Source organism: Falco rusticolus, chromosome 10 (genome assembly GCF_015220075.1).
Source record: "Falco rusticolus isolate bFalRus1 chromosome 10, bFalRus1.pri, whole genome shotgun sequence".
Classification (NCBI taxonomy): Eukaryota; Metazoa; Chordata; class Aves; order Falconiformes; family Falconidae; genus Falco; species Falco rusticolus.
This window is the reverse complement of record NC_051196.1, coordinates 29,652,039-29,668,780: the sequence shown is the minus strand read 5'-3', so window position 1 is coordinate 29,668,780 and position 16,742 is coordinate 29,652,039. Positions and strand designations below refer to the sequence as shown.

At 43.5% G+C, this 16,742-nt stretch overlaps 1 protein-coding gene and 1 long non-coding RNA gene across 2 annotated transcripts; one reads left to right on the top strand and one right to left on the bottom strand.

The window, feature by feature from the left end:
* Window positions 1–2,474: 2,474 nt before the first annotated feature.
* Window positions 2,475–6,754, bottom strand: KCNG1 (potassium voltage-gated channel modifier subfamily G member 1). Its single transcript, XM_037403027.1, has 2 exons — window positions 5,984–6,754; window positions 2,475–5,495 (listed from the first exon to the last, which is right to left on the bottom strand). The coding sequence occupies exons 1-2, from the start codon at window positions 6,740–6,742 to the stop codon at window positions 4,725–4,727; spliced, it is 1,530 nt and encodes a 509-aa protein (XP_037258924.1). The 5' UTR covers window positions 6,743–6,754; the 3' UTR covers window positions 2,475–4,724.
* LOC119154960 lies at window positions 5,182–11,806 on the top strand. The gene is made up of 5 exons (XR_005106563.1): window positions 5,182–5,267; window positions 6,236–6,356; window positions 6,730–6,813; window positions 8,470–8,567; window positions 9,546–11,806. It is a non-coding gene; the product is annotated as an uncharacterized LOC119154960 (long non-coding RNA).
* Window positions 11,807–16,742: the final 4,936 nt, after the last annotated feature.

Below are 16,742 nucleotides of genomic sequence, written 5' to 3'. Positions count from 1 at the left end.
CTGGTTACATCTATGTAGGTTTAGGGTTCTCCAGTCCAGTTTTCACCCTGTTGCAAACCCAAGAGAGGGATGTGAAATTTTGTAGCTTTGTTATAAGAAGTATAGGTTCCTTTCCTCTTGTTTTAACTTACTAGTCTTTTTTTTTTTTTTTTTTTTTTTTTTAATCTAAGCCAAAAAAACACCCCCAACGAACAGTAAGTGTATGGAACAGAACTATTCTACAGTCAGGCATGAGCTACCAAGAACTGTTAGCTTTGCCACTGTTTTGCTGTTTTCAAACGGACCCTGACCAAGAACAAGCTGACTGCTCTGGATCTGGGTTCTTTGTGCTGCTTCGTGTTCCTTGGTCTCCATGTACAGTGAATGAGACGTGGAAAGGACAAAAAATGTGCAGTTAGTGCTGGTAGATACTGGTTCTGTGCAATTGAAGGGTAAGACTCCTGTTCATCTGTCCTGGCATTGGCCTTTTAATGTGACCCCTGAATTAGGGATCTAGTTCATTCTAGGCTCCCTCTATCACAAAATACAAAATAGAGACGACTACGTATCTCCCAGTGGCGTTTCAGATATTTTGACAAGGCTGCCACTTCAGGCACTTTGGTGAGTGCCTAAAATGAATGTTTACTCCGAGTCTTAGCCTGTACCCTAAAGGACTGTTTGAACTGAAAGCTTTTGTTCACAGAGATTCTTATGAAACTTTGGTTTTAGCTGCAGAGGAGAGCTATAGCAGTAGGAATGAGAGCCTCTACAGCAAAATCTTTTACTTTTGCATCAGCCTGAGTACCCAGTTAAATTCTACCCACACAAGTCATGAATATATAGAGCATGCCAGCTTCCCTTCCCAGACGTGTATCTGATGTGTAAATCCATGATTCTGTTCTGCATGATTTTTTTTTATTGTTTAATTGGACACTGCTAAAGCCTCTGACTATTCAATGACACTACTAAAGCCTCTGACTATGGAAATCTAGAGTACTGAATTACACTGAAAAAAATATAAAGGGACAAATGGAGACAAATCCCCTATGTTCGCTGAAGAGAAATCTCCCTAAGACTAAGAAGTTGACTTGTAATGAATGTTAGTGTAATACAAATGATTCCAACTCACCTTGCAAATTATGTTCTTTGGTGTACAGTTAGAGAAGCCTCGTGGCTCTGTCTTCATTTATCAGTGTTGCGCTCACCAAGTGACTTTTGTTGCTTTTATTGGTGGTTTTGAGGAAGGAGGATGGAGGAGGGAAAGATTTTGGAGAAGGGAATTTAACATACCACCTTACCTGGAAATCTGGCTTTATCAGGGATTTTTCTCTTTCTCAATCTCCATGGATCCTTCCTCTTCTTTTCTGAATCTGTTCGATTCTTTGGTTAGTTCATTAAAATATTTTCAAGTTATGTCCCAATTAACTGTGATACTGTGATTCTTGGGACAACATGCAAAAAAGAGGTTTCCCTGTGCAAGCTGCTGAATTGGTACCTAGATTTTACTATACTGAGATAATTTTCTTTCCTAGGAAATGCTTTCTATCCCAGCAGCCTGCTTTAGCAGCAATGCTCACAGCCCAGATTCTCCCCTAGCTGCTGCTCACTTCTCATATTGACCCCAGGTTGTCAAGCATGCCTGTAGCACATGTGACAGTCTTTCTATACCATAAGAAGCACGTGAAAATGAAAGGAGAACCTGACACTTTATTAATCAAAATTAATACAGCTACTGCTGTCTGAGTTAATACTGTACATATTACTGCAGTATACAGACGATAATACAAATAGCAATGCAGGCCTATCTCTATTGGAGACACGCACCACTTCATCAGTGGCAGTTCAAATAATTCTTTTGACTTCATAAAAGCACAAAGTGGTTTTATTGGAACTTTCTTGTTGACTGCACATGCTGTTAAAATGCAAAAAAGGTGTGACAGCTGACTGTAGCTATCAGCTGTGTCACTGGAAACAGTCAGCTTTTGAATCAATCTGTAATTTTCATTAATTTGACTAAAAATTCAGATAAAATACTGTAAAAAGGCATAATCATCTTAGACCCTCTGCCTTCGCAGTAAAAGCTGCAACACAGCGTGTAGGTTTCATACTAATGTTGTGCTCTTAAGACTTATAGCTGGATTTATTTAGCATAAGGACTACGGTATGTATTACCTCTTGTAAAACACAAGCAATTTTGTTCCAGTGATTCATAGTAAAACATGTTACTTGTAAGCGTATCAACATGTTGCCAAGTACAGGATTACATAGGGGTACATCCTGGGCAGCTTATTTGTTCCTGGCTTAGGCAGAACCTGCAAGAGGCGAGATGCTTTCACAGCTTTGCTCAACCAGCACCCAACTTCAGGGTGATTTATTTTATTTTTTTTTTTCCCCTGGACAAGGACTTCAGAACCAAGCTATAATTTTGGGGTAAAAAATAAAGTGATACATGAAATAAATGAGCATTAACTTAATGTGAAGACATAGAGAAAACGGACGGATCCTCAGCTTTTATTAGCTAGCATAACATGGAAATAAGCTTAAGTTTTGTTTGATAAGTCTTGATTTCTCCTTATATTCACTTACAGATTCTTATTTATGGCTCAGCCTGTCAAACACATTCTTAGATAAGGAACTGTTGCTCACAGGACTAATCTAATTACCAGTTCTTTTTATAACAAATGCTGACATAAAGGTAGAATGATGTATAGCGCTTGTGTTGAAGCCAATGCTACAGATGATCAAACAGTTTTGAAATTAAGAGTATTTTAGATGGAAAATGTGTCTCTTTTTTGTCACGATGTTCCTGTTTTTTGTCCAACTCTAATTAAAGCTGAAGAACAAGAGTGAAAAGCTGGTTACATTCGTAGTTCTGCCACATAATTAATTGCCAAGAGTTTAGACTGGGTATTTTAGTGCTCTGCAGTAATGCTCCATAGGCATATTTATCTACAACAGGCTGAAGAATGCTAGAGCCCTAATTATTTGTAAAGTGCATTTTTAAAAGTTTTGGAATTATTCTTCAAGAACAAGCATATCAGAACACCTTCAGATTGTATTTTAAAGACATTTGAAAAGAAAATGAGTGTAGTGTGGGCTTGGCCAACCAGTCTAGAGGAACTAGTTCTACCTTTTTTCAAAGGACAATGTTTGTGTCCTTGGCTTTAATTTAAATGAAAAAGCTATCACACATTCTGGCATTTCTAGCAGTCTGCTCCAGAAATGCCAATAAGCAATAGCATTTCTGAAAATTAATACAGCGAAGCATAGGTGAATGCAGTGGGAACTTATAAATTCCCCTGGCTCTTAACTGTTAATAAATAAATTTAATACAGAAAAGAGGGGAAAAAAAGGTGAAACTCTTAAGATTAGCTTTTCTTTACCTATAAGGACACATCAAATCAAACAAACAGATTTAATTATTTTTTTTTTTTTTAAGTTCTGGAGTTTTTCTTCTGAGCTGTTATGCAAGCCAGCCTCACTCCCTCTAAAATAAATGGCAGGTCTGTCGTTAATCTCCCTAGAAACCTGTGCCAAACCTGGCCGTCTTGCTGACCCATGTGCTTCCCCCCGATTTCAGCAGGAGAACCTAGACCAAGACACACGTGCAAATGAAGAATACATGGTTGTGTTTTGGGACCTTAATTGCTTTTTCTCCATTACTATGATGCATATAATGATGGCAAAGGTATAGTTAATTAAGTCTTAAGTCCCTCACGATTGAGGACAGTAACGTATAAAGCTGCCAGTATCCCCCCCACTCCATGACTCAAATGATATTTTCTTTCTTTTCCTCATTGGCAACTTCCCACGACCATATATTTTCTGCTCCCTTTAAAGAACCAAATGCTGAATGTGAATGGGTAGCCGCAGTGTCGATTTGCCAAGTAATGGTAGGGTGTCCCCTGGAAACAGGCCTCTTTTAATTCTGTTTCATAGCTGAGGTAAAGTAAAAACATGGAAACAGATGGTAGGGAACGACTGGCATCTCATCATGCATATTTCATTTGATTTGCAGCTAGTCACCTCTTGATAATAATATTAAATGCTACAAAACTCGAAGACTTTGTTCCTGGGAATACTGCATTCAATGACATAGGATCAACACAGTAACTTCAATTAAATTTTGGAGCTGGTGAGCTGTATTTACATCTCTAACAAGGTTATGATACAAACAGCTCGATTCTTTTCTGCTCTGTTTAGGGCTGACCTGCAAAGAAATATACAGTTGCTGTTGTGAATGACAAATCCTACTGTTTTTTTTAAGAGCACAATGGGACAAACATCTGTGGTTATTCCCACTATGCTTGAAGGCATTCTGCTGGGAGAGAATTTAGCCATTAATTTTGTTATATTTACATTATTTATATACAAGAAGAACAAGAAAAATGGCAGCCTGTTTAATGATTATATACATTGTGATTCGGTTGGAAAAATGTGTATTACAAATGGCAAAACAGCCTGTCAAATACATAATTATATGTTGTTCTTTTTTTGTCAGAGAACTTTTAATTCCTAAAATCCCACTGTATCATCTCAGTGAAAGATCTGTCCTAAATGTTATATGGGGGGAGGGGGAAAGCATAACAATAGACTTCTTAATCCGCATCAGTTCCTGGCTAATAGCTCCTTTTCTTCCTTTTAATATGACAGTTACCTTTGTAAAATGCTTCCAAAGCAAATTAAAGATGGAATCTGATACAACAAAACATTACTCGACATCAGGAGAAACGGTAACTTAAACGTCATTCATTGTCCCTAGCCTCAGAAGAGAGATTGGGGAATAAAATATCACTCCCTTGTGATGCACTGCTTATCTGAGACTTTGTTTTCAGTAAGAACTGTGCTCTTCTGTACATTATTCTTTCCTGTTCTTGCTTTAGCTCAATGTAGGAGCGCGAAAACGTGTGGAAGATGGAGGTGACTGGAAATGCCATGAGGAGGATGCCACTCAGTATGCTGCTTAGTGCCACCACTTGGCCAGGAATGCTTCTGGGAACCATGTCTCCATAGCCTACCGTGGTCATGGTGATGACAGCCCACCAGTAGCACGCGGGGATGCTGGTAAACTCCTGTGAGTCTGCCATCTCGTTCTCAATGACGTACAGGAGCGGTGCAAACAGTGCGATGGCCACGCAGAGGAAGAGCAGCAAGAGACCAAACTCCCGGGTGCACCTGCGAGCGGTCAGCCCCAGCGTCTGCAGCCCCAGGGAGTGCCTGGCCAGCCGCATGACGTAGAGAATCCTCAAGGCACGGAGAATACGGAGGACCAGACCTACTTTGTCCAGGTAGATGCTCCCAGAGCTGGGCTTTTTATAGCCCACCGAAGTGGTGTCTACTAGCAAAGTGATATAGTATGGCAGAATGGCTATTATGTCTATCAGGGTTAACGGTCTCCGCAAAAATGCAAACTTGCTCTTTGCCTGGATGAATCTTAGCAGGAACTCCAGCGAAAACCATGCCACACAGACAGACTCCACAACGAAAATATTGTAGCACATCTGGGAACATTCACCCTGCAGGAAAGAGGAAGAGTTTGTAATCGGCACTGGATAATAACTATTTTAGTTAGTACGGTGACAGGAAGAGAGGTTTCTGTGTTGTTTTTTTTTTAAACCCAAAATATGAAAGGAATAGAAGCTGTTGCTATGGGGAAACACACTGACAAACTGGAACAAGTTAAAAGCAAAACTTAAGAGAGGAACTACTTATTCCACAGAAGATACTGCTCAGTAATTTCAGGCTTTCTAAATTAGCAAATACAAAGCTTAACAAGGTAATACCCAGTTGTACAGAAAAGTGCACACTAACAGAATTTCCTCTGGACATAAAACTTGGTACGATTAACTGAGCACAGTCGTGTAAGATTTCAAACATGCTTTGTGTTATTTTTCCCCCTCTAAGGACAGCTGCAAAATCCCCATTGCAATCAATGCCGTCAGACCTTGTACTTGTTCAGCTCTTCCCAGCACATACCATTTTCCATCCTGAAAAGCTAACTTACCTTTTCCTCCTCCTCCCTCAGGTCAGGCATGGTGCTGATGGATAAGTTCACTGCTGTAATAGTTACAAATAAAACAGACAAACAAGCAAACACCTTTCCAGGGAGGCCAGACTGGGGCCTTTCCACCATGTCTTGCAACTTTTTCATGCACAAGCCAATTTTTGTCTCCTCTACTGTTTCACCTGTTGTTTCATTTTCTAGGAGGTCATCCTCCCGTTCATTTATTTCTGTAAACTCCTCCATTTTTTGCAGATACCTCCTTTTGCAACACCAGTCCAAGTTGTCTTCCTCAATTCCCCAGTAGAGCAGCTCCTCTTGGAAAGAGAGCGCACACATCTCACGCAAGAGCCGAAGTTTTCCAACTCGCAAAAAGGTGAGGATTGTCCTGAATGCCCCTGGATTGCGGTCAAAAAAGAATTCATTACATGTCACATCGTAATCATCACAGATGTTCAGAATGTCATCAAAATTATTACAGAATTTTAGTTGTCCCAGACGTGTCAATGGGAATTCATCAAGCGTGGTCCATGGCAGCAAATACTTAATGCCCCCTACGTTTATAATAATGTGATGCTTTCGATCATCAGGGCGAAAGCCTTTCAGGAGATCCTCTTGAGGGTGAATTAGCTTGGCTCTTTGGTAAAAGAGTCCCTTAAGGGTTTCTGTTTCTGGAAAGAACGTGTGGTTGAAGGAAGTATCTGAAGCACAGCTCAGGGCACTATAGTCATAGTCGGAATTTTCTCCAGGTAGAAGAGTCATCTTGGAAGATAACTTCACATCACTTCGCTACTTCTGAAAGTGTCTTCTGCAACAAAAAACAGATACATGGGGTGAGTGAATGAGAGGTTGTTTTGAAGTTTGGAACAAATGTAGTGATCTGAGCTCAAAAACATTTATGGCTGATAAAAACAGTTGGAAAGAAAACAGCAGTGGCTGAGTATGGTCAGAAAAACCTTTCTCATGAGGCTGGGTTTGTCCAGCTGGGTAGAACTGACTCTCTCAAGGGCTGCCCCCTTGTTTAGGAGCTCTGCTTGGCATGCTTTTCACACTGAGGGGCTTCTCCTGTCTCAGATACAGAGGTCTCGGTTCCCAGTGGACATAGAGGGAAACCAGAAATAATTCGTGCATGTGGCAGGATATTCGTGATTCAGAATGGAAGTATAAAAAATCATGACAGCATCACATAAGAGCACAGAATTCAAGTGTGTTTTGTAGAAAAGGCAATTGTATATTTTCATTTAACTATTACACATAGAAATCTTAAGTTTTTTAGTACTTATGAAGTACACAGAAAGAATGAGAAGTCAATTATGTTGTAATTCAGTAAATACTTCTAAAAACAGTACAAGACTAATTTCTAAAAGACCATATGGAAACAATTTTGGGGAAAAGAATCCCCATTTATACTGATGATCCCATAACATGTTTGTATATAGTTTATATACATTTAATGACATGGCAACTCCCTTTTTATGGCCTCATTTACAACAGATTCCGAATACACAATTTCTACACAAACACTGGAATATTATTTCGGTTATAACTAACGCCCTATATGCAGAGGTCTCTGTCCTTACAGTGGACTGAAGAGTAGCTGAGAGCCAAGGTGACTGCCTTCACCTCTGATTATAGGAAACCAAAAAATTCTTACGATGACTATGAAAATCACATTCAGGTTCTGCTCACACAACACTACTGTAAGGTCTGTGGAATGCAGTGACCACAGAGGTCAAAGGGATATAAAAAGCAGGTACTGGAAACATTAAAACTTTTTGCTTCCCTAACTCACTGCATTTTAAAAAGTCAGACCGAAAGTCTGCTCGCACGCAGGGGAGTTGTACAGTACTGCCTCTAGATCTTCCATCTGTACAGTTAGCTACAGCTTAATGCATGGAGTGGCTGAGTTTCATTTGAGAAGAGTATTTCTTAAGTAGATTGTACAATAAATAGGTATTAATTATGCACAAGTATTCTGACTTTCTAGCCTTGAGTTCATAGGAAAGTAATAAATATTACACTTGATTTGCTTCAGTAGCAGAACAGTTTTGTTCTTTTCCTGGCTGTACTTACCTCCCCTTTATGTGCACCCTGGGGATATACACCCCTGCTAGGGTGCCTTCCTTAAACGCCCAACTGTTGTTTTCAGAAGCTGGAGTTAATAAACCACATCAATAGTGTTACACACCTATTACAGAAGAAATGCCTGAATACACCACAGCAAAGCACTCAAAACACAGCTGTGCTTCAGTTTAAGAGCAACAGGTTTTCCTTGCTGCACGGGGAAAAGCCTTACAGTACTGCTTTCAATAAAATATCTCAGTCCTGCTCCTAAACTTCCCAGAGGGACTAGTCCAAACAGAGCAGTTCCTTACATACTCTTACAAAAAGGTGGCCCCAGGTGAGCTTTGGATAGCATGGTATTTCCCGATTCCTCACCTGTAATCCTCTTTAGTACAAAAGGAAATTGATGATTTACTTACCTTTAGGGCATGTGCATAAGGAAAACCTAAGGGAATATACAAGAATGGACAAGGTGCGATGCAGCAGACCTTCCAAGAGCTGTGGTACTATTTTCTGGCCTGAGGTAAGCAGAGAGGTGAGCTTTGTCATCTTGCTTCTATCACAGAGTGGGATCTCTTACTACTGCTAGTGACTTGCGAACAGCTATTTGGCAAGTAACCTGTTCTCCATGCCAAAATCGTAACTGTGTTTAGCTTTCAGTGCCTTATCACTACATATTTGCTTGTATTGCTGAGTTGCTCTGTCTTTGCTCCAGAGTTATGACTCTGGAAATCCCCATGGCAGAGGATGGGCAATTGTGAAACTCCTCTGGAAGTAACAGTGGGTGCAAACAATGACAAAATTCCACAGGCCTGCACCCAAATAAACTTCCAATCAATTTTGGTTTGTCTCTTGCCTCAAGAAAGACTGAGCAAAGGTCTGCTGACCTGAAATCCTGAAATTCTTTTTTTTTTTTCTTTTTTTTTTTTTTTTTGAAAGAACATTAACACTAAACTTAATTGTATTAAAAAGTCACACTCTAGGAAATTCTAGCTAATACTGGGATTATCAGTGGAGCTTCAGGACAGATGATGGCACTCTGCCATTGCCCACTGGAAAAGCTGCAGAGCTCAGATAAATGAAGGGATCCGAGGAGAGTGATAGCTGGGTCAGACAGTGCTAGCCAGAGCATGGTGAACAGAGGAAGCATGGAACAGTTGAATTCCCAACTACCCTGACATACAGCCCCATCACATGCAGCCCTCCTGATGACCTCAGAGCTGGTCTTCTGTTAAATCATTCCCAAGATACCATCAGTCAAAGTAATGCCACTGGGAGTTAAAGCTACGGGTTTGATGTGGGAAAACAGGGCTACCTGATGTATGTTTATATAGGGCTCCTCTTCTTAGAGCAACTGTTGTTTTATTTAGAAACAAGCCTTTTCCTCCCCTGCCTCAACTATGTCTAAGGCAGGGCTGCCCCAAATTGAATAAAGATTATGACTGATATAAGACTATGGATAAATAGGAGCTGTTAACTGTTTTCCCTTCTGTAATACCAGATGATGTTGGTTAGCAACAACTTATCCTCTGAATCTCAGCCAGAAAAAATGAGGAGGCAGCTCATCTCTGTCACTGGTTTGATCTCCCACCGCATCCATATTGTTGACACAATGGGAAGAAATGGGGAGAGGAAAATGTAAATGTTCTGCGTGTGTCAGACACAGGCTGTAACCCTGAGGCATCAACTGTGAAACAACGGAGCAAAGAAAAAAGAATATCTTTCTTGGCTTCCAGCTTCTCGACCTGTGTAAGACAATAAATTGGACAAATTAATCCCCTGTGTAACACACTGAATGACTGCAGTTATAAAAGGTGGCTCCTTCTTTTTCCGTAACTAGAACTGGCAAGCCCACAGATCGCACGTAGGCAGCTACAGTATTTGATGCTGTACATGTGTTATTTACATGTTCTTTGCCTCGGACACACATAGCATCATATCTAAGGGGGAAGAATAGGAGGAAATAAAGGACAATAGAAAAGATGGCCTGGCTTGAAGGAATGGAGGAAGGAGAAAAATAAACCTATACATTTCCCCTGTAAGTTTCTTGGTTTCCTTTGGAAGCTGCTTCTGCAGAATGGTGGCCAGCACTGTTTGAAGATGGGAGAGAACTAATTAATGGAAGGGTTTTTTTGCCGTTCAGCTTAAAAAACAAGCAAACTGTTCCATTCATACATTGCAGACTGATGGCATTGGGGATGGCTGTAAGAAATGCGTTAAGGATTAAGACAACACCCTGGAATATAAGGTCAGACAAACACATTAGCCTGTATCAACAATTTTCCCAACAATTAAACAAGATGAACTTTAAGGGTATGCTGTAACAGTAAAACGCTCACATAAAACTGCTCTGGTTAAGTAAGGCTCAGTGGTAAAATCCCTCCTTGTCTGAGATGGTCTTCTGCCCTTTGAATGCTTGGGAGTTGGTGAAGCCCAGTTCATCTTTCCAACTCCCCTGCTGCTAACGTGTTCTTATCTTGGGCAAATAATTTCTCTCTCAGCATCATTTCCTGTTTTGTTTGTAAGCTTACTGGGGCAAGAACTGTCTCTTACTACGTTATACAATCCTGATCACTGTTCTGGCTTCTAGAGACCACAGTAATTCAGAATAACTGGCCCATAGCAAGAGCCCCTGGTGATTCTAAATGGTGTGGTGTATATTTTCAAAAATCTGTGTGGCACAAGGTGGTATTGTTATCCATGACGTTTGGTGAAGAAACACATTTAGAAATCTGTACTGCCCTTACTTTCAGCCGGTAATTCAGGAAGGGCGCCAGACTGACTCCTAGGCAATGGGGAGAAAATTATTAAAGATGCCCTTCCGACAGAAAGAAACAGAAATAACGAATAACACGTTAAAATTCCACTGCAAGTATCGTTCCCCCCCTCAGTGTCCTCTGCAGTATTTTGAATTCTGCAGTGCATCTCTGATGTAATCAGAGCTCCTGCAAGGAGTCCTGATACTGCTCGGTGATGCAGACTATTCAAAGTTGTGCCTGGATGATAACAAGCATGCAACAAAGATGCATAACTCCCCCCTAGACTCTCCTATCGATTCCAGTGCCTAGAACTTGTCTTTGTTGCTTTTTACCATTTGTAAATTAAGGTTTAAAAAAAAAAAAAGTTTCCGATTTCAGTGCAGGCTGAACATGAATGCAGTGATTTTTTTTGGAAAGACTTCCCTAAGAAACTGCTTTACAGTTTAGTGATCCTTCCTCCTTTACTCTTTCCTTAGTTAAAATAAGCAGTATTTTCAAGCAGTGTTAAATTCAGCTATCTTCTGACACATGATTTCCATACTGTATCAACACTGTCAGGGGACTGACATACTGAAATACTTTCAGCTATACTCATGCAGCACTTTACGTAGTAAGAGCCCATCTCCAACTTCAACTCTGCTCGCAAAGTGAACTTCCAGACAAATCAAAGTAAAACTTACACAGGTCAATGTACAATATGAAACAAAGCTATCCTGAGAAAGGCATAATTTGAAAAAACATGCTCGTATCTGCACATTGCTCTCCTTGATCTGGACAGTGTTACACTTTTTGGCATCTTATGACAACCTACAGACTGAATCACGACAAATATGTTACGCAGTGTTTGGGTTTACCAAGCTGAGCCTTATTCTGCCGATAATAATCAGAAGTGAAAGAACTTTGCAGTAACTTACATCCCCAGGAGAACGCTCCAAAATACATTAGAACTAGTGACTGTTGCTATTATCTTGCTGTGAAATATATTTATGTCAACAAATTTTAATCTCACATTCACAACAATCTCTTCAACATATTTTTTAAGAAGTAAACGATTTGTCATTTATTTATATAGATTAGATTTTATATATTTATATAGATAGTTTTGCCACTGAAATGAGGAGATACATAGACATGGAAGAGTTATTTTATGCGTGTTGTGCTGTCGTCCCGTCCCCCCCCAAGTCTTTTCCAAAGAAAAAAAATTCTGCCAGAAATACATTGCCTATCAAGAATAGTTAACTCGATTGTCAGTCGCCAGCGAACAGAAGCCAGTAAATAGATCAATATAAACCCCGTCTGTTAATTATCGCAAAATTAAAGCTATAAAGGACCTTCAGACTAGGCAAAGACGAACCGGGAGCCACCAGCCTCCATGCCGCACTGTGCCGGCGCAGGACCCGGGGAAAGGGGGAGCCGGGAAGGGGAAGCCCGAGCATCACCGACCGAGCGCGCCGGAGCCGCCGCGCCAGGACAGCGGGAACCGGGAGCCGCCGCGCTGCCCTGCGCCCGCCCAGCCCCTCCCGCCGCCGGCAGCGCGGAGCCCCGGGGGGGCGGCGGCGCGGGGGGGCCGGTCCCGCTCCTCCATCGCTGCTGCGGGAGAAAACCTGTTGCTGCAACCCGGGCCCGGGCTCGCCAGACCCCGCGCCCCCTCCCCGCCGCGCACACCCCCGGGGGGCTGGGGGCGCCCCCGGCCGGGCCGTGCCTCCTGCCGCGGGGTGATGCCCGCAGCCGCCCCGCTCCCCTGCTCGGGCCGCTGCGGGAGGAAAGTTCCCGGGACACTTGCCTGCGAGTTGCTCGCGGCGGGGCCGTGCTCAGGGCGCTGCGCTGGCGCTGCGCGGCGGCGGGGGCTGCCGCCTGTGCGGGGCCCCGACCCTCGGCATGGCGGAGCCGCTCCCCGCCACCCCCGGGCCCGGGCTGAGCGGCCGGCGGGGCCGCGGGAGGAGCAGCTCCCGGCTCCCCTCCGCCGCAGGGGGAGCGGCGGCGGCGCTGGCACCGGGAGGGCGCCGGGCCGAGCCCGCCCCCCCCAGCCCCCTCCCCGGCTCCCGGGGCGGCTCCCGGGCGGGGCGGGGGGCGGCCGCCCGCAGGTGCCATCCCGGGCTGCGCTCACCGGCAGGAAACTTGTGGGGCTCTGCCCGCGCCTGGTCATGGTCTGCATTTCTTCCCTTGGCCAGGGAAGCAGCACCCGAAGTGTGCGTTAAAGCCCAAATCACAGGACATACCCCCACCCCCCCGGCCCAGACACAGCGGTGGCTCCGGGAGAGCTAAACCGGTGCTGCATTCCCCCGGCGCCCTTGCAAAGTACAGTGACAATTAACACGCTGATATTTCTGATTGCCAAAGACTCTCAGAGTTTCCCCCACCTCTGCTCCTGACTGAAACTTGCCTGCCGCCTGGATGCTCCTTTCCCTTCGGATGCGCGGGCTGCGCCTCCGCCTGACAGCGGCGGTTCCTGGTCCAGCGATCGGGAGGCACCGGCGGCTCCAGCTCCGCCACAGCTCCCTGAGCACCCCCCGCTCCCCCGTGTGCTCCTGTCCCCCCGTCCGCACTGAGCTGTGGCACTCGTCCCCTCTGCTTTCCCTTACCTGCTGCGGCCCCGGGCTTGCAGGGAGCGGTTGCGGGTGACCCCGGGGTGCAGGCGGTGACAGTCACCTCGGTGGGACAGGGGCTGTCTCCCATCACCGGCGCTGTGCACTTCACCCGGAGCACTGCGGGGTCTCCTTCCAAGTAAGGCCCTTTGTTGCTATGGTAATACAATCGAAAAACCCTATACTACGGTAATTTTAGCAAAATATCTCCCTCTTTTTTTTTTTCTTTTTTTTTTTTTTTTTTTTCTTAACTAAATTGGACTGTGGTTCAGAATCGTGTGGGCACGCAGGAACAGTCATGCTGATATTCTTCAGCCGTAGCTGCTGAGCGGTAGTTGTGGAGAGGGGCTGGCGGTGGCGGTGGGGAACTTGGATTTCTTTTTCCCTGGTGCTGCGCCCTATTTCTGCTTGACTTTGCAAAGATTCCCCAGCACGGCTCGCACATCTGCGGCAGGGAGGTGACCAGTTTTACTGACCACAGGGCCACGGACAAAGAGTTTTGGTATTTGTATTATGGTCTGTAGTCATCTTCTTAATGAACACTCGTATTTTAAAAGCCTGCGTTGCTAATTGCTGTCAAAGAGGAAGGACGCATGAAGTAGGATCTCCCAGGGAATTATCTGGGAATAGTTTTGCTCAGTGTTTTCTGTAATAACTTTGGTGATGGAACGGAGGGCACTTTTGTAAGGTTTGCAGGAATTCCAACCTCGAAGGGCAGGGCTGAGATTTAAACTGACCCTGATATACTGCAGTCCCGATCTGAACTCAACACAATAAAATTCTAGAAGAAAAACTCCGTAGTATGCCACATAGGAAGGAATATCGCATGTCAAACGAGGACTATGAGTTTGGTAAAAATACTGCAGAAGAGCATCTTGGGACTATCGTGGATCATAGACTGTGCAGTCCTGCAAAGGAGCCGTGTTGTTCCAAGCTCTAGTAACGGGAGGATCACTCGTAAGACATCAGAGGGCGTTATTTCTATTCCATTTAGCACCAGCCAGCCTTGGCTGAAGCACTCTATCCAGTTTCAAGCATCGCACTTACTCTTAAAGAGGGATGCAGGCAAACAAGATAGGAGAATAGCAACCCAAACTGTAAGAGGCTTAGGAAATGTAAGCTACCAGGAAAGATGCAATTTGATTATTTGATCTGGGAAAGAAAACACAAGGTACGGACATGGCAACTGTCTTCAAAGGTATGAACGCGGTTACAAAGATGACAGTAAACAATTGTTCTGTGACCACCAAAGGTAGGATAAAAAGCAATTTACCGAAGTGTAATTAGGGAGATTACTTTAGATATCAGGAAAACAAACAAACAAACCAGACAAAACGATTACTGTGTGAGCGGCTGGAATCTAGGGAGGTTGCAAATCTGTTCAGTGAAGATTTAAAGAAAAGGTTAGATAAATGGCTATAAGGACCGGCTGTAGCATGTGTGACCATGCCTCAGGGCAGGGGAGAGTTTCAGCAGTCTTCTGGGACATTTACCAGCCTATATTTCCATGACTTCTGATAGTCCAACAAGCCACATCATCCATTCAGGAAGAGGCACAGCAGCATGGCATGAAAGGAGAACTCGTTACCACCCCACATAATTAATGCAGTGTTTTTACTATTTAACAAATCACACCTGACTCTGCTGTTTGGATCAGTATCTCAGTAACATCTTGAGACCAAGAGCAGCTCACAGAGACAGAGAGCAGAACTATCTGTTGCAAGTAAGCAGTTTTCAAATCCAGTTTTGAGCAATACTGACAGAGAGGCGTTACTACTCAATGGTCGGTGTAAATACAAATGTCCTGAAGAAACTACCACCTCGTTTGGACACTTGGTTGGCAGATGAGGTCAAGGACCTCATTGACATTGGTATGAGAAAGAAGAGTCAGGTGTTAGATCACTGGCTGTGGCCAATATTACATCTGTTCTGGCCAATGGAGATCTTCATTCTTCAGGCATATCTTGCCTGCATCCTTCATCAGCACAGAATTCATGCGAAAGACAAAAGTGAAACATGCCCTTGAAGATAACAAGTAGCGCGCTAGCAGTTTTTCTGTAGTGATAAGCTGACTGCGTGGTGAACTGGCTGAGGAGTCCCAGAGTAATTCTACTACTTTGTGCTCCTTGAGGAATTAGCATTGCCGCAGAGAAAAATTTTAATCCCACTTTCATTACTTTTGCAGCCTGTGGCTGCTGTTCCTTCTGTTCCTTTGATTGTTGACATTGAAATCCTGTTCTATCATCTTTCTGGCTTTTGCAGATAATTCCAACATCATTCTGCAGTCGGGAGCAGTGCTGCCAGCAAAACAAGGTATTTCAACTTCACAGCACCTTTCACCTCTCACTTTCCAAACAAGGCAAGAGGCTAAATTCATTTCTTATAAAACAGAGCTTAAATATCTACACGGCTGAAAGGTGAGAATTTTCAAAAGCAAGCTACAGAGTGAGGATTATTCACAGGACTTATTAATCAGAAAATTTCAACTAATGAACACATTACAAAAATGCCATCTGTTTGAGAAAAACTCTGTAAACAGAGATAGAAGCAAAGCTCTTTGGATAAATTATGGATGGCAAACCATTCACCTGGTCTTAAAAAACTGAATGCTTTCGTCTTTTAAGGTTGCTAGATAATGTATATGCAAAATGTCACGCTGCAAGTGGATATAGCACGTGCTACTGTGGCATAAGGGTTCAGAAAGGTCTCAGAAAAAGAACATGTTAAAACCTGCTGTGCATCCGTGGTTTTCTCACACTGAACAAGGGAGCTCCTTTAAGAAGAAGGAAATCTGTCCCCTTATTTCTGTTTGTACCAAGATCCATTTGTACCTCGATTTCTGCTATTACAGGAAGAAAATGCTACCTATACTTAGGATTTTGGTGTTGGGTACAGGCTGTTAAGGGGAATAAGAGAGAGTGCAACCACTTAGTCATTAGCACCGTCTGCAGGCAATGGAGCAGCCAGAATGTGTCAGTCTTCAGTTCTACCAGCCCTTTCCATGTGAGTCCTACTGGGAAAGAAGGGCTTTGCGTGGCTAAAGATTAAGGTAATGATCGTGGCTGGCTTTGAAATTCTCAAGCTGTGGGCACTAGCGGGACCTCTTGGTTCACTCTGTGCCACAGTTCACCTGGTTTCAGTTAACAGCTGTTGTTTGGTGGGGTGCTGGGCATGGCAGTGTTCAGCAGCTGTCCTGAAAAGGGCTTGGGGGTCTTGGTAGACCACAAGCTGAACATGAGCCAGCAATGTGCCTTGGCAGCAAAGAAGGTCAACAGCACCCTGGGGTGTAGCAACAGAAGCTTAGCCAGCAAATCGAGAGATGTGATTACTTGCATTTCCTTAGCACTCAGATGA

Coding starts and splice junctions, on each gene's coding strand:
- KCNG1 (XM_037403027.1), bottom strand. CDS start 6,742: ATGACTCTTCTACCTGGAGAAAATTCCGACTATGACTATAGTGCCCTG. Junction 5,496..5,983: donor TGAGGGAGGAGGAGGAAAAG/GTAAGTTAGCTT, acceptor TCTTTCCTGCAG/GGTGAATGTTCCCAGATGTG.